Consider the following 22,867-nt stretch of genomic DNA (forward strand, 5'->3'; position numbering starts at 1 on the left):
ACAGCATCCCATACTACCGATGTGGGATACCTCACATTAGCATCCCATACTACCAACATGGGATGGGACAAATGGATCGTAACACAAGTGGATTTTGCGGAAGCAACTGAATTGAAGTCCTCGATAAATAAAAGGACAGAAAGGGTATCAAAGACCACACAGTATAAAGAGAAGGTGGGCGAGTAGGCTGATCCAAGAAGGGAGTTGCATATGTCTTTGAACTTGCAACAACCAAAACTGTGGGTTAATGCCTCTGAAGAATATTGGAAAGAAGGGCTGGTGTTATCAACAAAAGGAAGAGTTAAAGATTGGAAAGCCTTGGGTGAAGAAATAAGAGGGGTATTTAAGATAACCGATCAGTTGGAGCTAATCCCTTTCGATGCTGGCAAGGCCCTGTTCTTTCCTCCAAAGACTATCGCAGTTTGCAGCGATCTCAGTGGAAACTAAACAGGGCCTGACAATGGTTCAATGATGGTCTCCTTCATGTAATGAAAAGGAGGTCAATCTGTCCACCCCTATAACTATTCAGATCTTGGGGTTGCCTTTTCACCTTTGGTCGGAGAGTGTTTCTTCAATGATAGCAAAAAATTAGTGGTGGAGAGTTGGATAGCTTTGAAACCTCAGAATTGAAGGCAACATGTTTGAAGTTGCTTAGGGTGAAGCCAGAACAGATCCCAAGGTCGGTGGAAATCTTCTTTGATGGAGTAGTATACAGAGCCTGGATTATCTCCTCTGCCGAAGCTCAGTGGTGGCTGGAAGGAAGCTGCTGTGGGGAAGAAGATGATGACGTGGCTCGAGGTTGGCTGGAAGGAAGCTTGATGGTCCCCTCAAGCTGTATTATGACCACAAGGCTGCTATCAATATTGCAAATAATCCAGTACAACATGATAGGACTAAGCATATTGAGATTGACCGACACTTTGTGAGAGAGAGAATTGTCTCAAGCGGACTTTGCATTCCTTATACACCCTCAGAGATGCAGATTGCTTATGTTTTGACAAAAGGACTATCTTTAGTGAAGTTCCTAATCTTACTTGGCAAGCTAAACATGACTGACATCCATGCTTAGCTTGAGGGGGAGTGTTGGGTCGAGTGATTAAGTGTTAGTGGGCTTATTTAACATTCCTTGTCCTAGTTCTATTGTCTGTTATGGGACTTTAGTTATTGGGCCTAAGCTGGTTTTTTATTTGTACTGTCTAGGTGTCCCATCACTAATCAGGGGTATTCTAATCTTCTGCTGTAATTTCATATTGTTAATACAAATATTAGCCTCTAGGGCCGGCTGAGATTGTATTGCCACCCATTCACTGATCTCTTCTCTTCTCTTCTCCTCTCTTCTCCTTCTTCTTCTACTTCTGCACTTCAGCAAACACACCCCATAAGAAATGGAGGGGGTAATAGAGGTTTCCTCCAGTTGCCTAGGGACACATACCCAAATTGCTCAACCTGATCACAAATAGAGTCAAAAGACCTTCCTTGGGTACAAATGCTATCAGATGAACTGGAGAAGTGTTACCTTGAGTTGATAGTTGTTGGCTATCCTAGATGGGTGTGGAGGAAGCAATATTATCTGCATTAGATCCCCTGTTTTGATTCTCCTGAAGCTTCTTAGGCTTACCATGTAAGTCCCAACAAAACTCTTTTGTGTGATTAGATCTCTTGCAATGATTGCACTGTAACTTATCCTTCTCACCTCCTCCTTTCTTTTGTACCTCGCTTTTTTTTTTCACCTTAGATAATAAAGCAATTTGCTCCCCCTGAATGGGATTCATAGCTGCCCTCCTAATTTCTTTGGATTGAACTAGAGCAAAAACTTCTTCAAGGCCTGAAAGCTCCTTACCATTGGTTCATACACTGGATTCAGACTTCAAAGTTCAAACTCCCTTTCTTGAGAGAGTAACTTCCTATAGGCTGATGCATCCTCATCACTCTTCCAATCAATAGCCTTGTAATGACCCATCTCCTTCCACATAGAAGTAACAGCTAAGTAATATGCTGCTAGGGACTTTTCACCTTGTTTCAAAGCTGATGACTCAACTTGAAGTTGGTAAATTTGAGAATAATGTGTATGTTTTGAGTAAATTGACTTTGCTTGTTCCTATATCAACTTGTCCGTTTCAGCCCACATAAAGTTTTTCTTGAGAGCTTGAAGATACCAAACAAGAAACAATCAGGTAGTTCTCTTGTTCCTGCTAATCATATTCAGCACCTTCATTGGGAAGCTTCTTAGTCTTCCTGGTAGGTTACCTAGATTTCCTCTTGCTCCAACTAACATCTTCACACCCTTGGACCACTCCAAGTAGTTCAGTCCATCAAAGAACAAGAGACACTGGAAATCCTATGCTGTCCATTCCAGTTCCAGAACTAACAGACCCTCTAGAAGAGTTAGACATAGCAGAACTCTCTGAAGACATTGCTCAAACAGTTGATCCAAGACTGCTTCAAGAAACAAGAAACCAGCCTTTCCAGACCCAAGGGGAAACACAAACCAAACACTCCAACAGTTGATCCAAGACAGCTTCAAGAAACAAGAAACCAGCCTTTCCAGACCCAAGGGGAAACACAAACCAAACACTCCAACAGTTGATCCAAGAGGATAAAACTGGAAAACAAAAGCATTTACTAGTAAACTGCAACACTTACATCATAACCATACTTTCAGTGCAGTCCTTTCCAACATAAGCAACCTGGCCAACCTTGCAAAACATCCCTTCAACTTGAGTTTAGAACCTAGAAAACAAACAGCAAACAGTTGGCGAGATTCCTTGTAAACTGAGACAAAAAGCAGGTTCTTCCAACATATTCTCAAACCATAACAGACTTGCGTCAGCCTCTCATACACAGTTCAGATCAACCACAGCAGAAAATCTTTCTTTCAATGGTCCAAAGAAGTCTCCTACATGCTGCGATCACTTGAGCAACAATCCAACCAAACAGAATTGGTCTTATGACCAAGAAATAATGAGGGAGTGAGAGAAAAAAAGTGATCAGATCAGTCCTCTATAGGCTTCGGCTGAGTCAAGATAAAAGCAAAGCTCAGCTGAGAGAAAAAGAATGAAGAGGAATAAAAACTAGGGTTTTCCATAACAGATTAGTGCTCTAATACCATGTAATCTGTTAAGGAAACCTTAGTGAAGGGTGAAGAAGAGAAAAGAGAAGAGAAGAGAGAAGTCAATGTATGAGAAAGAAATCTCATGGGTAAGTGGTAACATCCACTGTAGCCTATTATATTATTTAATAAAATATTAAAGGGTGGTCTCTGAAGTAAAAGAAATTACAAGAAGCCCCCTGCAACATCAACACACTTAAAACACCCCTTGCAACAGGTTTGTAGGCCAAAGATGGGGGGTTAACTTTTAAAAGAATAGTAGCTTTTAATGAAGTTCTCTTGGGCAAATGATTATGGAGGTTTGGATTTGAGAGAAGCTCTCTGGGGAAAGTTGGAGTTAGAGTTAGAGTTTTGCTTGCATCTCTTCACTTTCCTTTTCTATGCTAAAAAATTAGGTTTCAACAGAATTTTCGTGAATCTGGAGGTTTTAAGACAAGGTGATTCACCCTCTCTTTTACTAAACTAGTGGTTGAGGGGTTACTAAGTTGATGTGCAAAGGAATAGAGTTAGAATTGATTAGAGGGTTTTAAGTCGGGAACCATGGGCCAGTCATTTTGGACCTTCAATAGGTGGATGATACATCTTTTGAAGGCTTTGGTTAAGCAAGTCTTGAATCTTATATCTATATTAAAAAAGTTTAAGATGTTGTTAGGTTTTGAACACAGATATATTGATTAAAACAGGGCACAAAAGGGGTATAATTTTTTGATGATTAAGTAAAAAAAATGATTAAGGAAGAAAGATAGAGTATACAGTATAGGTGATAATAAATCACCCAGAATAAAGGAAACAACAAACCTATCCCATTCCCTCCTCTATTTGTTGGATAAAAACTCTCCATACCCAATAAAGCAAAACAATACTCCCAGAACATGAATACAACAGAAACCCACCAATTACACCATCATTGATACTCACCCATAACTTGTAAAATTTGTTCCTAACACACCGCCCTCTAGGAATCAAACTCAATCACTGAAACAAAAGCCTTACACCCATAAAATCTTCAAACAAAGAAAACTGCTCAAACAAGTGCCCAATTACTCATCAGCTCTTGTAACAGTAGCAGTATCCTCTTTTCATTTCTTTTCTTTTCACTCTCTTTGTCTTCATAACCTTCTTATTCAGCTGGACCCCAAATAATACCCTTCAATCTGGCAAAGACTTTTGAGACCTGCTCAGTCCTATTGATTTTCTAATTTTTCCTCCCCTCCAATAAAATATAAACCCAAAGTTTTACTCACCTCTAGCTCTATGTTCACGACCATCTCCAAATAAATTGAGCCTCCAACTTCATGTTTTTCATCAATAATGACTTCATTCTCGTCTGAGTCCAATGCATCATCATTTTCATCATCATTCCTAACAGTTTCCTGTATCGGTTTAGTCCTTTACTTCTTTTTTCTTCCGAGAAGTTTTAACCGAGATCCTCACATTCTTCAACTTCTTCATCTCTTCACCTTTTAACCAATATCCCTCACATTGTTAAAAGATTGTGGAACTGCACTGTGCTATCAAATTGGGGAGTTTCCTTTTACCTATAGTAGCCTAATTGTTGGCTTTTTCTACATGGAAATCTGTTTTGGATAAAATTTGTAGAAGGTTGGGATTGGAAATGCAGATATATATCCTTGGTCGGTATGGTCATATTAAGATTGTGCTGGCAAACTTAAAAGAGATCTGGGACAATGCATGTGGATATATTCCCAGTCTCTTAATGTAGGTAGAGCATATCAGTTGAAGTTGAAAGTGAATAATCTTAAATAGGGTGAGATGTCTTGTTTAGGGTCCTTTGAGTGGTCTTGTTCTAAACAAGCAGCCACATACAAGAATGTGGTTGAAGGGAACGGAGTGTTTAAGTTCTTAGCTGGCATCATGATACTACTAGGCAGAACATCTTGGTTTAACGTATTGTTTGGGATCAGTAGGTTTGTTATTGACCCTAGAAGAAATTGGTTACATCTGTTTTGTTTTGTTTTAGGGGAAGGTTTGAAAAATTAACAGCTTGTTCTTCCTGCGATCCTGGAAGTTGGTATAGGATAATGATACCAGGCCTATTCTTTTTTGGTTGCCTAGCGTTTTGGAATTCCTGTTCATCTATCTTAGAGATCCAATTGTACCTGGACTGGTTTCATTGTTGTCAAAGAGATCAATATCTATATTTCTTGTTGTTATTAACCTAGTGAAGGCTTCAGGATAGATTGTGAACCAGTTGATTGCATTTGTGATTGTTTGTTGATTGTTTGCTGATACAATTTGGTGGTTAATGAAGAAGTTTGGAGATGATCATAAGCAAAGTGGTGACACCTATGGGAGGCAAGTAGTAGCTATGATGAAGATCTACATTGGTGGTCGTGGAAAGATGAGGTTTACGGACTCAGAGAAGGATCCAAATGCCCATGACCATAGAAAAGGGAGAGAGAAACTCTTAACTCTCCCAAAACAGAAACAACTTTACAATGTCACCCAATAAAAATGATTTCTCCCTACCCCTTGTTTAGCCAAACAGTTGACAAATGAATTACCATCTATTTTCGCCCATTGTATAATGACCTCCATGTCTTGTAGGAAGCTTATTGTTTCGACTGCTGCTACAGTAGTCCGAACAGGAAGAGGAGGAGAAGAAGAAGAAGAAAAGAAGAAGGGTCAGTCGAAAATCTGATGGTTAACCCATCCAGTTGACCCCCTTAATCTATATTAGATTCTAATAATGTTTACAAAGACAGAAATGCCCTTACTTAAGTGTGGGGCAGAGTAACTCTAATAACACTGTCACATAAGCAAGTTACTTAATAAACAGAAGAAGACTAAACTACCCCTATTCGGCACATCTTAACACTCCCCCTCAAGCTGGAGAATATATGTCATATAATCCCAGCTTGTTACATAGATAGTTCACTTTCCCTGAGCTTAGAGCTTTTGTAAACAAATCTGCCCACTGGTCGTTGGAGCCCACATGTTCTGTATTTATCTCTCCGGCAAGAACCTTCTCTCTCACAAAGTGGCAATCAACCTCTATGTGCTTTGTTCTCTCATGAAAGATAGGATTGGATGAGATATGGAGTGCAGCTTGGTTGTCACAGTACAATTTCATAGGTTTATCCATGTGAAACCCAATTTCTTGTAGGAGATTCCTCAGCCACACTAATTCACAAGTAGTGTGAGCCATGGCCCTATATTTGGCTTCAGCACTGCTTCTGGCTACAACCGTCTGCTTTTTACTCTTCCATGTCACAAGATTTCCTCCCAGAAATGTGCAATAGCCTGTAGTAGATCTTCTGTCACTCACTGAGCCTGCCCAGTCTGCATCTGTATACCCAACTACTTCAAGTTTTCCTCCTGGTTTATACAATAGCCCACGGCCTGGAGCTCCTTTTAGATACCTCACAATTCTAAGGACTGCATCCCAGTGAGGTATACGAGGGTTCTGCATGAATTGGCTCACCGCACTGATTGCAAAGGAGATGTCGGGTCTCGTGATGGTCAGATAGTTCAGCTTTCCCACTAATCGTCTATACCTTCCAGGATCTTCAAATACTTCTCCTGTATCACTACTCAACTTAACATTTGGTTCCATAGGGGTCTCAGCCGGTTTTGCACCTAACAGTCCTGTTTCTTCCAATAGATCAAAGACATATTCTTTGGCAAAGATTCACACCTTGTTTTGACCTGGCAACCTCTATTCCCAAGAAATACTTTAATGTTCCAAGGTCCTTTGTTTGAAAATGATTTTGCAGAAATACCTTTAGTTTGCCAATCCCCAATTTATCACTACCAGTGATGACAATATTATCCACATAGATCACTAATAAAATCTTCCTAGCTTCTGAGTCATAGCAGAACACTGAGTGATCAACCTGGTATTGCTTCATTCCAAAACTCTTCACCACTTTGCTGAACTTCCCAAACCAAGCACGTGGAGATTGCTTCAACCCATAAATTGCTTTCTTCAGCTTGCACACCTTACCACCCTCCCCCTGAGCAACAAACCCAGGTGGTTGCTCCATATATACCTCCTCCACTAGATCACCATGGAGGAAGGCATTCTTTATGTCAAGTTGAAGGAGAGGCCAATCATACATAACTGCCAAGGAAATTAGGACACGAACGGAACCAATTTTAGCCACCGGAGAGAATGTCTCCATGTAGTCCACACCATACAACTGTAACCTTTAGCAACAAGTCTGGCCTTCAGATGCTCCACACTACCATCTGGCAAGTATTTCACAGTATACACCCATTTACAGCCCACAACATGCTTACCAGGTGGGAGAGTAGTAAGTTCCCACGTTTGAGTATTGTTGAAGAGCAGAAAGTTCCTCCTCCATTGCCCGCCGCCATCCAGGTGAACTAAGAGCTTCTTGAACATTGTTAGGTATGGAAATAGAAGACAAAAGTGAAACAAACTAGCGATGTGAGGTAGAAAGACGAGATAATGAAACAAAATTGGAAATGGGATGGAGTGTAGAACTACGTTTACCTTTTCATAAGGCAATGGGTAGGTCGAGATCTGAAGGTTCAGCAATAGGAGCCATGAGAGGATCCGTAGATGAGGTAGAAGCAGGAGGAGGGGCCGGTGTCGTTCGACGTGTATACACTTGTCGGATCGGTGGTCGTTCAGTGGTGACCGGCACTGGATGAGGAGATGAGTCTACTCCAACAATAGCCTCTGGAACTGAATCACTGACAGGAAGAGGAAGAGGAGGTAAGGGTGAGGACAAGGGTGCTTCATGACTGGAGAAGAAGGGGACAGACTCAAAAAAGGTGACATCAGGGCAGACATAGCACTTTCGGGCAATGGGATTATAACACTTGTACCCTTCTTGAGTCTGAGAGTAACCAAGGAAGACACATTTAATTGAACGTGCATCTAGCTTGTCTATTCCAGGACTCAGATTATGAACAAAGCACACACAACCAAAGACACGAGGAGTTAATGGAAACGGAGATAAAGTGGGAAACAAGATGGAGAAGGGGGACCGACCATGGAGAATAAAAGAGAGCATCTGATTAATGAGAAAACATGCAGTGAGTACAGCATCACTCCAAAACCGTTTAGGAACATTCATGTGGTGAAGCATAGACCGAGCAATTTCAAGAAGATGATGAATCTTCCGTTCAGCCACCCCATTTTGTTGAGGGGTGAAAGCACACGAGGTCTCATGAATAATGCCATGCTGTTCTAAATACTGTTGAAATGCAGTAAGAAAGTATTCACGACCATTATCTGAACGGAGAACTTTGATTGGAACACCGAATTGTGTGCATATTTTAGCATGGAATTTTTGAAAAATGGAAAATAATTCACTTCTTTCTTTCATTAAGTAAATCCATGTCATTCTTGAACAATCATCAATAAAGGAGACAAAATACTTGTACCCATTATAAGACTCTATTTTGATTGGACCCCAAACATTTGAATGAACCAAAGAAAAAGGACTCAACATACGACTCTCAACTCTTGGACTGAAGGACACATGACGATGTTTACCAAACTGACATGACTCACATTGTAAAACTGACAACTGACTCAATGATGGAACCAACATCTTGAGAACCTTGAGAGATGGATGTCCCAGTCGGCAATGCCATTGTAGAGGAGTAAGGGAAGTCTGAACTGCAATTGAAGATCCACCGCCGTCAAGGTAATACAATCCACCAGCTTTATGCCCCCCACCAATCTTCTTCCCCGTCTTGAGATCCTTAAAAACACAAGTGGAAGGAAAGAAAGTAACAGAATAGTTAAGAGCTTTGGTTATTTTACTAACAGACATAAGATTGAATGGAAACTTAGGTACATATAAAACAGATGATAAGGGGATAGAAGCCAAATCAACATTACCAACACCACAGATGGGAGATGAGGACCCATTGGCAAGTGTAACAATTTGTGATGTGGAGGTTTCAGAAAGAGAAGAGAACACACCTGGAGTCCCGGTCATATGATCTGAGGCTCCAAAGTCAATAATACAGGATGGAGTTTTAGATGACATGCAAGCAATACCTGATTGGGCATATGTGGCAGTGGTATGCTGTGAAGTAGTTTGAAGGAACCGTTCATACTCATCACGCGGAACACTCACCATCTCCCTCCCAGAAGTAGATGTAGATGTGGGAGGTGTTCGGTCTGCCAGTTTACTGTCACTAATAGCAACCTCGCCTGCTACAGCATGATTAGCCCATTTAGAGGGAGGGCCATGTAGGTCATATCAGAAATTCACTGTGTGTCCATCCCTACCACAGTGAGTACACTTCCTTGTAGAGTTATTTTTTCCTCTGCCACGGCCTCCCCCCGAGTCACGGCCACCCCGACCAATCATGGAATTGCCACGACCCCCTCTGGAATGACCTCCCCCTCTTGTACTATGTCCACCACCTCTAGCTGTCACAAGTGTTGATCTATCATACTGTGTGGGGTTCTCTGTCTGGCCCAAAGAAATTCTACGAAGTCTTGAGAATACTTCCTCAAGTGTAGGAAGAGTAGAGCCCCCCAATATTTGAGCTCTAACTGGTTCATATTCCGACTTCAGCCCCACTAAAAATCTTGTAACATCTAGCTGCTCCCTTTGCTGTTGTTGAACTTGAATATCTGGAGTAAGGGGATGATAAACATTGAGTTCATTCCTTATATTCTTCATGCAGGCATAGTACTCTTCTAGTGTTTTGGTTCCTTCTTGTAAATCAAAGTACTCCTGATACAACTGATATACTCTTGTTGTGTTATCTTGTCCAGAATATAGCTTCTTAGCATGCTCCCATATATCCTTAGCTGTATCAAGGAACATGAAGTTGGCACTGATTTTGGGTTCCATACTATTCCACAGCAAGTCATGATTTGAGCATTTTCTTGTTCCCAATCATCAAACCTTGGAGAGTCAACCGGTGGCTTCTCATCTCTTACATGCTTTACTTTCTTCTTTGCCTTGAGAAAAACTTCCACCGATTTAGCCCATGGAACATAGTTCTCCCCATTTAGCTTAATTGAGGTCATTTGTACCCCTAGGTAGTCAGAGGAAATTACTACACTAGGTTTCTGATCATTGTAGCCATCTCCTATTGCTGCCATTGTATTCTTTCACAGTTGTCTCTAACTTTACTTCTCAGCTACAAGCTGATTGATGTTGTTCACAGTTTGATATTTCAGCACCTATTGCAGCCTCAAAACACCACAGTGGAAGCACACACTTGTTCTTATTCACACTACTGCTGACTTCACACACTTACGTCCCACATAAGCATCGGTTTACCATTTACTAATCACAAGTAGAGGCCCTCTTACAACCACTCAAGCACCACAACACAGCCAAATATGCTGCACCCAGTTCAGACTTGTTTAACACACTTAAGAGGGCAATACACAACCACAAGGAGTTCAGCAAGGTCACTGCATTCTACCTTACACCACTCGGCCACTTACAGCAGCCCTAACACCATTCAACAACTTACAGCAGCCCTACACCATTCGGCTACTGCACACACAGCCCTTCCTAGGGCAACAATGAACCTAGTTCTCTAGGTTCTACTCAATACTAACAACTTCTTGTAGGGTTTCTACCCAGAAATATAAGTAACACTAGAAAAAGAGAGAACCGACCTTCCTTTGAGAATATCAATCAACCATTCACTGCTGAAGTCACTTTCCTTGTTGAAGAAGGTTATGCGCAGCAGAGAGACAAGCTGTAATGTTCCTGACCTAGGGCGAACCAGTTCTCTCCATCGACTGACCAGAAACGAAGGTGAAGAGTCACGAACAATGCTGAGGTGCTTTACCAACTGACGTAGGTCAGGAGCATGGCTCTGATACCATGTTTCGACTGCTGCTACAGTAGTCCGAACAGGAAGAGGAGAAGAAGAAGAAGAAAAGAAGGGTCAGTCGAAAATCTGATGGTTAACCCATCCAGTCGACCCCCTTAATCTATATTAGATTCTAATAATGTTTACAAAGACAGAAATGCCCTTACTTAAGTGTGGGGCAGAGTAACTCTAATAACACTGCCACATAAGCAAGTTACTTAATAAACAGAAGAAGACTAAACTACCCCTATTCGGCACATCTTAACACTTATAATTCTTCTCTTCTCAAAGATGTAACCCTACCATCCAACATCCTCTTTTTGCAGCCAACTAATAACCAGCTTGGAATCTCCTTCAATCACCAATTTTTGGATACATAATTCCTTAAGACTTTTTCACTCCTTTCAACACAGCTCTCTTTTCATCCCTCAAAAAGTCAACCTGCCTAATTGAGACTGAGAGAAAAAGCAAGTACGCTACCGTCCTCATCTCTGAATACTCCGCCTATACCTCAAGGACCCGTATTCCTTCACTACTTCCATTAGGTGGGAACCAAGAAGGCCTAACACTGCCTCAGAGGAAGAAGAGCAAGAAATCTCAAATCACTTCCTCATCAGATCACCAGCAGAAAAATCTTCAAATAGATTTAGCAACTTCAGCCATTGGACCTCTCTGATTGTAATGATTTCAAGTACCCTTGCTTCTCTCAATTATTGAGAATATTCTTTTATTCCTTTCTTCCTAAATCATCAAACATGCAGCCACCCTTGTACATCCCCAAAGGGTTCTCTCCCTCTTTTTGGCTATCTGAGAAAGTTAGGGTCAAACAGGTTTTGTACAAGAGGTGGAAGTTCCACCTCTGCCCAAACAAAGAGAAAAACCATTCTTAAATTGAAGAGGATAAAGGGCAGGAGATTAATAAGTGTAGTCAAGTCTCACCCTCAGCATTACAAAGAGAACACTAGTGGGGGGATAATGACGAATGAGGTCTTTTTATCTGGTACAGTCACAAGTATTAATTCTTTCTAGGTCCACTTCCTAGCAAAAGTCACCTACTCTAGGTGGAATAGGTCTGCTCCATACCTCTTTAACTAGAAAAGATAATCCTAGGCTATCATTGGCTATATTAAGGATCTAAAAAATGAAGCACATGTAAATGATCTTGGGGGAGAAAGTGTCCCTATCAACTATCCCTTTTTAAAGGATTCAAGATGCTCTCTCGAGACATTGGAGAAGAGGCAAAACAATACCTATTTCCTTCATGAAGGCCTCTTCTAAAACCCAAGTCCCAATCAAGTCTAGACTTAGAATTGGAATGAATAAAAATGAGGAAATGTGTTCATCCTATGGTTTGACAAGGTAAATAAGAATGAGAATTATTCCTTCAAAGGTGAATTGTCCAACCAAACATCTTCCCAAAATTTAACATGATTCCCAAAGCCAAGGTTATACCCGATAAAAGGCAAGAAGGATGGAAGAATGGAATGAATGGATTTCCATAGAGAAGCTCTTGTTGCCCTAATCTGCACTCTAGAGTCCCAACCTTTAGCCACAAATGCATGAATGCTAATTAATCACCTTGTCCTAGAGTTTGTCCTTATCATTTGGTAGTTCCCAAAACTATTTACCCAACAAGGCAATGTTTCTTTCTTGAATATTCCCAATGCCTAGTCCACCACACTACTTGCTTCTACTGACCATATCCCAGCACATCCTATGGTCCTTTTTCTCCTCCCCCAGTTCCCATAAGAAGTCCCTCATCATTTTTTGTAGTCTTTTGATGACCTCTAAGGAATCCTAAACACCGACATAAAATAGATTGGAAGATTAGCTAAAGTGGATCTGATCAATGTTATCCTTCCTCCCAGAGATAAATAATTGCTTTTCCAAGAAGCCAATTTCTTAGTAAACCTTTCAACTATTGGATTCCAAAAATTGTTCTCTCAAAGTTCAAAATTTTGCAACGTATGGGCCCAGTCGTTACGTTTCTTTTCATTTGTATTGGACCGATATGAACCCGATACAAGCCAATACTTTAATGTATCAGACGATACATTACAGATTAATTACTCTCCCTCTCATTAATTACTTTAATTACTTTCTCTCTCATTAATCTTTCTTTTATTGTTAACCCTTCTCATTAATTACTTCCTCTCTCTCTCTCTCTCTAATCTGTAAGGTAAGTCTGAATTTGAATTTAAAATTTTGGCATGCCATTCTAACACCTAATACACATAATTTTGGGTATAAAAACTAAATTAGGCTATAAGAAGATTTGAACCTTGGTCACACGTCTGCAATGACCATGATTCCACCACTATGCCTTGTTTAGTTGGGCCGACTTCTAGTTATTGGGCCCAACTATTTAGTTCTTATATTTTTAAGTTGTTAAGTTAGGAAGTTGTTGGGCTTTAGGTCCATTAGCTTATGTTTTTAAGTTGTGACAGTTTAGCTACTTTAGTAGCCGCCCTACTAAGGTCATTCTTGTAATCTCCTATTCTTTTAAGTTAAGTATAAAATATAATGAGGGGTTGGCAGCCAGAACTAATTCAATTATGGTTGACATCCTACTCTTCCTTTCTTCCCTTTTCTTCTCTACTGCTGAAACTCTTCATCTTCTTCTTCTTTCTCTTCACAAGGAATTCATCTAGATTTCCAAACAGTGATTTCTACTTGGTATCAGAGCAGGCCGAAGGTTCCTTGAGCTGTTTTCTCATACAACCCTAGATTGGCCGACTGCGTGGTGATTTAAGAGGCTGATCAGAGATCTCAGGTAAGCCCAGTTTTTGGATTTTTTGGTGGATTTGTTTTGCCCTATAGCTGGTCTAGGGTTTCCCATCAAAATTAGGGAAAACTGGAGAAAGGGGGAGAGTCCTGTTTCTATTGGACTCTTCAGTTTTGACCTAGGAAGTGGCACCTTAATTTTTTAGGCTTCCTTGGAGTTTTTTGTAGGGGGCGGTTCAAGTCCTGCCTGATTTGGAGGTTTCTGGAGAGAGCGATTGCCTCTTCTCTCTCTTCTCCTGTCTCGTAGAAAAGGAACCTTTTGTGGGAGGACCATCTAGGGCACTAGAAGGGTGTCGTTGGTACCAAAAGTGATTTATTTGATATTCTTGCATATTACAGTAATCTTCTATCTCCTTTTTGAGAAGTATGGAGGGTAATGGAGTTGGAAACAAGCTTGGGAGTGAAATGGGACTAGTGGAAGGAGGTACTGGAGACCTTTTTAGGGCTAGGACCATTACTACAGTTAAGTTGGATGGTTCGAATTACTTAGAATGGTCACAATTTGCAAAGATAGCCATTGGTGCTCGTGGGAAGTTAGGGTATATCACTGGTGAAGAAATGAAACTCGAAACTAACAGCTCCCGGTGGGTACAGGAGAACTATATGGTGATGACTTGGCTGTGTAATTCCATGCTGCCCCATATAAGTAAAAACCTTTTGTGGGCAAATACAACTAAGGAATTATGGGATGGGGTTGCAGAAACCTATTCACAGAGGGAGAATGTTGCTAGGACTTATCAGTTGAGAAATCAGATTATTGCTACAAGGTAGGGAGATAGACCTATTGTTGTTTACTTTTCGGCCCTTAAAACCCTATGGCAGGAGATTGACCATTTGGAGACAGTTGTTTGGGAAACCACTAAGGATGCAACTGCCTACCAGAAGCTCCTAGAGAAGTATAGGGTGTTTGAATTTCTTGCTGGCCTTAATCCCGAATATGATATTGCAAGACAACACATTATTTCCAGGGACAGTGTTACTCTCTCCCAGGCATATGCCTTTGTGTCAGGGGAAGAGAGCAGGAGAAATGTGATGATGAAAAATTCTAGGTTTGATCAATCAGCCATGGTTAGCACTATGAGACCTAAGCAAGGTGGAGACCGGGGTGGTAGTGAAATCAAGAAGGAAGACAAAAAGGATTTGATTTGTGACTACTGTAAGAAGCCTAAACACACAAGAGATACATGTTGGAAGCTTCATCCCCATCTTGTACCAAATAGATTAAAAAATAAGAAGGGAAATGCTCACATGGCAGTCACTGGTGATATTCCGGTCCCTCCTACTACAACTACTCTGGAGCCTGTTGCAGCTGCTGCAGTAAGGGATGGACTTGAGAGGTGTGGGCAGTTTCTAAACCAGCGGGATACAAGTTTAGCAACAGGTGGACAACCAGGTATAGGTGGTTCTAGTGGAGCACACTCTACTTCCTTTGCTCACACAGGTAGTTCACATGCCAATGCAAATTATGTTTCTACTTCAGGTAAGGAGGGACCTCCTTGGGTTATAGATTCTGGAGCCTCAGAGCACAAGACCTATAGTTCCACTATTTTTTCTTTTTACCAACTATGTTCTGGTAGAGACTAGGTCTCCACAGCTGATGGATCTCATGTTCCCATTGCTGGGAAGGGGTCTATCAAGATTACTGATTCCATTTCCCTTCCCTCTGTCCTTCATGTTTCCAGATTGAGTACTAATCTCTTATCTGCTAGTAGTTTGATTAAAAACCTGAACTGTTCAGTAATTTTTTCTCTTGGTCATTGTATCTTGCTGGATCTGGATTCAAAGAGGACGATTGGGAGTGGTCCTGAAGTGAATGGAATCTACCTCCTAGATGTACTTCCTCCTCATCAAAGTCATCATGTCAGCAAGGATAGTGAGTCAGGGTCTGTGAGTCAGATTATGCTTTGGCATAATCGTTTAGGTCATTTGCCTTTTTCTTCTTTGAGTCTTTTGTTTCCAAAGCTATTTAAGTCTGTTAGTTTGTCAAGTCTGGAGTGTGAAGGTTGTCAACTTGGAAAGAATTGTAGACATTCCTTTAAAGCTAGTAATAAAAGATGCTTATCTCCTTTTGATGTTATTCATTCTGATGTGTGAGGACCTTATCATGTTCCTTCTATGGGTGGTTATCGATATTTTCTCTTATTTGTGGATGATTTCTCTCAATATTATTGGATTTACTTGATGAGATCCCGAGATGAGGTACTATCATTGGTAAGGCAATTTCATCAGATGGAGCTAACACAATTTGGAACACGAATAAAGGTGTTCAGATCAGACAATGCTAGGGAATATTTTGAAAAACACCTTGCTTCATATATGTTAGAATATGGTGTTGTCCATCAGAGTAGTTGTTCCTACAGTCCACAGTAGAATGGTGTTGCAAAAAGGAAGAACAAACACATTGTTGAGATTGCAAGAAGCATGATGATCACATCTACAGTTCCAGTTTGGTTTTGTGGTGATGAAGTTCTTACAGCAGTATTTTTGATTAACAGGGTGCCCTCCCGTATTCTTGGATTCAACACCCCATTCAACCTCCTTTTTCCCAAGGAGGAGATGTTCCATATTCCTCTTAGAGTGTTTGGGTGTGTTTGCTTTGCACATATTCTTGGTCCTCACCGTTCAAAGCTTGATCCAAAGGCAAAGAAGTGTGTCTTCCTTGGATATGCAGAAAATTAGAAAGGGTACTACTGCTATGATCCAGTCTCTGGGAGTCGGTATGTTACTATGGATGTCACTTTTTTTGAGTCCACATACTTCTTCTCGAAGTATCCTTCTCAGGGGGAGTATTTTGGGGAAGTGAGTGAGCAGTCTGTCCCTCTTCCAGTTCCAGTTCCTGTGTCCACTCCTGTGCCTGATCCTCCTATGTCACCTACCTTACCACCTCCCTTGTGTCCTGCTACTCAGCGTTACTCATGACAGAGACTTCACAGGGAGGTTGATTCCACTGCAGTAGAACTCACATCACTTCTTATCGGTTCCTTGGAGACTCCAGATTCAGCTGATACAAATTCAGGTATTCCTCTTGATCCCTCTACTGTTTCAGTTCCCATTGATTCTACTAACCCCATTACAGATAGCCCGGGTCTTCCTATTGCTCTTAGAAAAGGGAAGAGAAAGTGTACTGCTCATCGTATTTCACAGTACCTATCCTATAGTGGACTTTCTCTTTCCTACCCTACTTTTCTTTCCTTTCTTGACTCTGTGTCTATACCCAAGGGTGTCAGTGAGGCTCTCTTCAAACCTGAGTGGAAGACAACTATGCAGGAAGAAATGGAAACTTTAATTAAGAATCAGACATGGGAGATTGTGGACCTACCAGAGGGCAAGGAGTCTGTTGGATGCAGATGGGTTTACACAATCAAATATAAGGCAGATGAAAGTATAGAAAGGTATAAGGCCAGAGTTGTTGCAAAAGGGTACACACAGGCCTATGGCATTGATTACTTAGAGACCTTTGCACCAGTTGCAAAGATGACCTCTGTTCGGATACTTCCTTCTCTTGCTGCCACATTCTCTTGGCCCCTGTTTCAACTTGATGTGAAGAATGCTTTCCTAAATGGAGATCTGCAAGAAGAAGTGTATATGGATCTTCCTGCTGGTTTCTATAGTGGTGCTGAAAAGGGGAAGGTATGCAGACTTAAGAAGTCACTTTATGGCTTAAAGCAGTCTCCCAAAGCATGGTTTGGCAGGTTCAGGAAAGCCTTGGTTGCTTTTGGTTACACTCAAGACTCAATCTGACCATACCTTGTTTGTGAAGCGGAGGGGATCCTTGGTGTCAGTCCTAATTGTTTATGTGGATGATATTGTTGTCACAGGGAATGACCTAAGTGAGATTGATTATCTGAAGAAGAATCTACACAGAGAATTTGAAATTAAGGATCTTGGAGAACTTAGATACTTCTTAGGCATTGAAGTTGCAAGATTAAAACATGGAATTTTTATCTCTCAGAGGGAGTATGTCTTGGATCTTCTACAAGAAACAGGGAAGCTTGGAACAAAGGCAATCAATACTTCTATTGACCAGAATCACAGAATTAATGCATCAGAAGGTGAGCCAATAAATGACATTGGGAGATATCAGAGACTTGTGGGGTGGCTGCTGTACTTGTGTATGACAAGACCAGACATTTCCTATGCAGTAAGTGTGGTAAGTCAATATATGCATGCTTCACGAGTCCAGCATTGGGAGGCTGTTGATAGGATTCTTGCTTATTTGAAGGGAAACCCGGGCAAAGGCATATTGTTTGCTGATCATGGACAGTTGAAACTAGAGGCTTATACAGATGCAGATTGGGTAGGATGCCTTGATGACAGGAGATCTACTTCAGGAGTAAGCACCCTTGTTGGGGGTAACCTTGTCTCGTGGAAGAGTAAGAAACAAAGAGTGGTGGCAAGATCAAGTGCTGAAGCTGAATACAGGGCCATGGCACATGGAGTTTCAGAACTTCTTTGGATCCGTTCCCTGTTAGGAGAGATTGGTGTACAGCCAGAAGAACCTATGATTCTGTACTGTGATAACTAGGCAGCAATCAACATTGCCCATAACCTAGTTCAGCATGACCGGACAAAGCACATTGAAGTGGATAGACATTTCATCAGAGAAAGGGTGACTTCTGGGGAAGTTTTTCTCCCATACATTGCTTCTGATCTGCAGCTTGCTGATGTTCTCACAAAAGGTGTTGCAAGGAGCAAACTGGAGCATGATCTACGCAAGTTGGGAATATGTGACATTTACTCCCAACTTGAGGGGGAGTGTTGAGTTGGGCCGATTTCTATTATTGGGCCCAGTTATTTAGTTCTTATATTTTTAAGTTGTTAAGTTAGGAAGTTGTTGGGCTTTAGGCCCATTAGCTTATGTTTTTAAGTTGTGATTATTCAACTACTTTAGTAGCCGCCCTACTAAGGGCATTCTTGTAATCTCTTATTCTTTTAAGTTAAGTATAAAATATAATGAGGGGTTGCTGGCCATAACTAATTCAATTCTGGTTGACATCCTACTCTTCCTTTCTTCTCTACTGCTGAAACTCTTCATCTTCTTCTTCTTTCTCTTCACAAGGATCTCATCTAGATTTCCAAACAGTGATTTCTACTTGCCTAAACCCATTTTGTTATTCAAATTCTATCCATTTTGATCCATAAATAAAGTTTTTCTTTTTATTGGATGCTTGTTGGGGTGATTATGGTCGGATCTGGCCTAACTATTTTATATATAAAATATTACCTATAATATTTTATGGTCAGGTCAGGCCTAATTTTTTTAATAAATTATTTTGATTTTCTGAAAAATCAAGATAAGGCATATACGCATACATTTTATTTTTTCCGTCATTTTTCAACAGTTACTGATTGTGTCCCAATCTCTCACTCTTCATGTAAACCCTTAAAGTAAAGTTTTTTATGTTTATACTCATATATTCCTTGTACTTGCTGTTATTAAATATATTTTTTAGGATTTATTTGAGTTTCATAGCTTATCCATGCATTCTTGGTTTTTGTTTGTATCTATGTGTATCCAAAGCGTATCCCGATGTCTCTTAAAATTGTCTTTCTGATATGCTTTGTGTTTCCGATACTTTAAACCTTGCTATCTCTTGGACTATTCCCCGGAGGTAAGCCTAAATAACTCATAGGACACTAAGAAACCACACATCCTAAAACTTGGCCCTTCCATTATTTCCCTCTCTTCCATATTCAGACCCATAATACAACTCTTTTCAATGTTGATTTTTCAAGTTGGAATCTTTTCAAAGCTACAACTTGTTTCAAATTCCTAACCCAATTCAGTACACCTCCTTCACAAAAAAGTATCATATCATAAGCAAATTGCAAGTAGGTAATTGGTACTTCATCCTTTCCTTACTCTCCACTCCCTTACCAACCCTGTAGAATCAGCCTTCAAAATTAATCTCCCAAGCACATTGGCAATTAGAGTAAAAAGGAAAGGCAAAAGAAGGTCTCCTTGCTATAAACATCTGAGGGCTGAAAAGTGATCTACCACTATCCCATTCACCGGGATCGAGTAATGGAAAGTCCTAAGACACTCCAAAATCCAATTCGACCACCGTGCTCCAAATCCTAAGTTTTTCATAACTTCCAATAGGAAACCCCAGCCTACCAAGTCATAGCCAATCATCCACTGCTAACAATAAAATCCATGAATCATTTGTAGGAATTCAACAATAATCATAATATTTTCGAAAAAAAGGGATTCAAGCATAAGATTTAAATTGTGAATTATGACAACATTGCTTTGAAAATCAAAATATTACCAAACGTCAACGTGACCTATGCTATTACTTGAATTTTAATTGGTGCTAAAAGAGACCAACTTTACATTCAAATATGCAGCCTAGAGTTGATTACTTATATATATAAGTTTGTAATGTATCATACACCTTGTCCAGCCATGTCGTTGCTGTATCTGGATAACATAGACTACATGTGTAGTCAAAATGAGATAAACTAGTTAATAACGAAACAATGAGGAAGAAAATTCCAATGATACATTTTAAACATACATGCTTTATGTTACTTAAACAAATTTAGAATCCCTTTTATCAGCTTATCAATAATAATACATCTTAATTGTGTTATCTTGTGTGAAGCTTTTTTTTTTATTTTAAATTATTTTGATTCTTTAAATCATACTGATTCTTTCTTCAGGACCTTGAGAAGCATGCGAGTTTGGATGCTGTGAAGGAATGGAAAAAACTCCTTGTGAGTACAGATTTTTTTTTTCTTGTGTTGCTGGTGACCATATGGATTTGTATCTTTGAATTTGTTTCATTTTCGTGGAAATTTGGTTGTGCAAAGTAACAGGAAAGGTAAAATTTCTTCTTTCTGTGATTAAGGATGTCATATACATCATGGTCTTCACTAAGAAAAGACCATCACCAAAATGGTATTACTAGCTATCTTCGGTCATGGGAGTGGTGGACTGGATGTGGACATAACCTTTGGTTTTCACTTTTAACTAGTATATTTTTTCCTGTCATAGCATATTTTGTTTTCTGTTGTTTTTCTTGTGATCTCTTTCTCTGTCTCAAACAAGAAATGCAATCTGTCTACAGGATGCAGTCCTTCCTATGTCAGCTGCTGCAATGGCTCTACCACCTTTATCTATTCGAGGTGATTGGGGTATTCTTTCCACAGCGGCTGCTAGATATGCTCCTTCACTCGTAAAATCCTTTATGCAAATGGGACCTCAAGGAGCTCTCGGTGCCACTAAACTTCTCAGACCCTTCTCAGAGATAATGGATTCATTGGAATTGAAAGACCCCTTTATACGGAACTGGATGGACCTTTTGTGCTTCTTACTTGCAGGGGTGAAATCTAATGGTATACTATCAGCAGAGATGGTAAGATATGTTTTAACTTTAGAAATTTTTGTTTCGAGTTAGTTTTGAAATTTTTATTTGGAACAGTATAATCTTCTTATTCAGATGTTTATTTTTTGTTGTTGTATTGAAGAAAAAGGAAAAAAATAAAACGGAAGGAACATACTTTATGATTTTCTTGACTTCAAATTATATACTAGCGGGGACCCGTGCGATGCATGGAATTTATCAAGGAAAGTGAAATAACCAATAATTATAACTAAGGAAAAGAATGCAATGTTGTTTAAAATAATTAAATCTTTATTTTAATAATTTATTACAAAAATGTTTTAGTAATTTAGTAATCTAGATTAATTATATTAATATTTTTAGCAAAAAATAATAATTATTGCTAATTGCTTTATAACATAATTATTTTTTCCACATTATTTGTTAGTGTTCTATTTCATTTCATTTTACTTTATTAATGATTAAATGTTTCATTTTTTTGTAAATGTCACTTAAATATTTAAAATAATTAAATATCAGTAAATATATAAAATTAGGCTATAGTCATAATTAAATTAATCTTTAGTTAACTTTTTACTCGTTAACTAAATTAATCTAAGCTCAAATTCAGGGTTTAAGACTTTGTATTAGGCTTGGATTGATCCTCATCCTGACCCAACCGACCCAAGTTGCATGCATCTTAACATTCATAATTGGACTGGACCAAAGTCACCAAACCAAGTACACCCATGCATGCATTATTTTTAACTATTTTTAGATAATTTGAAACCAAAGGAACTATGAGGGATGGGCCACCCACATTGTGTAGCTTGATGAACCAAAAAATTAAAAATTTTGGGCTCAATTTTGATAGTGTATTAGCAGTTTTTAAGATTGCTTGGCCTAGCCCAGCCCACACCTCAAGTGTAATAATATTTGCATAGGCTTATAAGATTGCCCATGTTAATTTTAAAACTATGATTTTTTTTGCAAATTAAAATTTTTATTTAATTCTAGTTTAATATATATATATATAACATTTCTATATATATTAATATAAAGTTTGTTTTCTAAATATTATATATAATAATATTTACCATATATGCATATAGCTTCCAAGTTGAGCTTGGGCCCTATCCGCTAAAGCCATCATTGGACTCCAAAAGTTTGATACCCATTTAGATTTCGAATTTGATTATCCCTGATAATGTGTGGGCTTGGTACATATCCCAACTAGACCTAACTCAAAAGAAAATAGTTGCTTGAGCTTGGAAATTTATAGATCTAATCGGGTTATGTTAAACTATAAATGATTTGTTACCTTTTATTATTAATTTCAATTATCTTATCAATACTAGTTTTTAATAGTTGCTAGATAAAACCTAGGGGTGAGCATTCAGTTTATTCGGTTAAAAATCAAACTGAATAAACCGAAACTTTAAAAACTGAACTAAAAAAATAAAAACCAAAACTGAAACCGAATTTTTTGGTTTGGTTTTTTGTTATTTCAGTTAAAACCGAATTTTAATAATATATACTCTATTATATATATTATAACATATAATATATATTATATATTATGAAATCAAATTTAATTATATTATATATTATATATTACATATTATATATTTTTATATACCATATATTACATATAAAAATAGAAAGTTTGGTTAATTTGGTTAACCGAATTTCTAATTCTAAAAACTAAAACCGAAAACTGATTAAACCAAAAATAAAAAAAAAGAAAAACAATCGGAAAAAAAAAACAGAAACCAAAATTTTTGGTTTTGTTTTCAGTTTTAACCAAATGATTCTCACCCCTAATAAAACCTATTAAAATTCAATTATCCTA

The 22,867-nt window shown here is 39.1% G+C and overlaps 1 protein-coding gene across 2 annotated transcripts in view; it reads left to right on the forward strand.

Moving 5' to 3' along the window:
• LOC104588626 (FAD/NAD(P)-binding oxidoreductase family protein) overlaps positions 1–22,867 on the forward strand; it is a 93,001-nt gene that overhangs the window by 15,295 nt on the left and 54,839 nt on the right. For both annotated transcript variants that reach the window (XM_088889045.1, XM_010246644.3), the window contains exons 4-5: positions 20,354–20,407; positions 20,761–21,048. In XM_088889045.1, the coding sequence (XP_088745171.1) occupies positions 20,354–20,407; positions 20,761–21,048 (342 nt within the window). The remainder of the gene's footprint in view (positions 1–20,353; positions 20,408–20,760; positions 21,049–22,867) is intronic.

This window comes from Nelumbo nucifera, chromosome 5 (genome assembly GCF_055504915.1).
Source record: "Nelumbo nucifera cultivar China Antique chromosome 5, China Antique-T2T, whole genome shotgun sequence".
In the NCBI taxonomy this organism is placed as follows: Eukaryota; Viridiplantae; Streptophyta; class Magnoliopsida; order Proteales; family Nelumbonaceae; genus Nelumbo; species Nelumbo nucifera.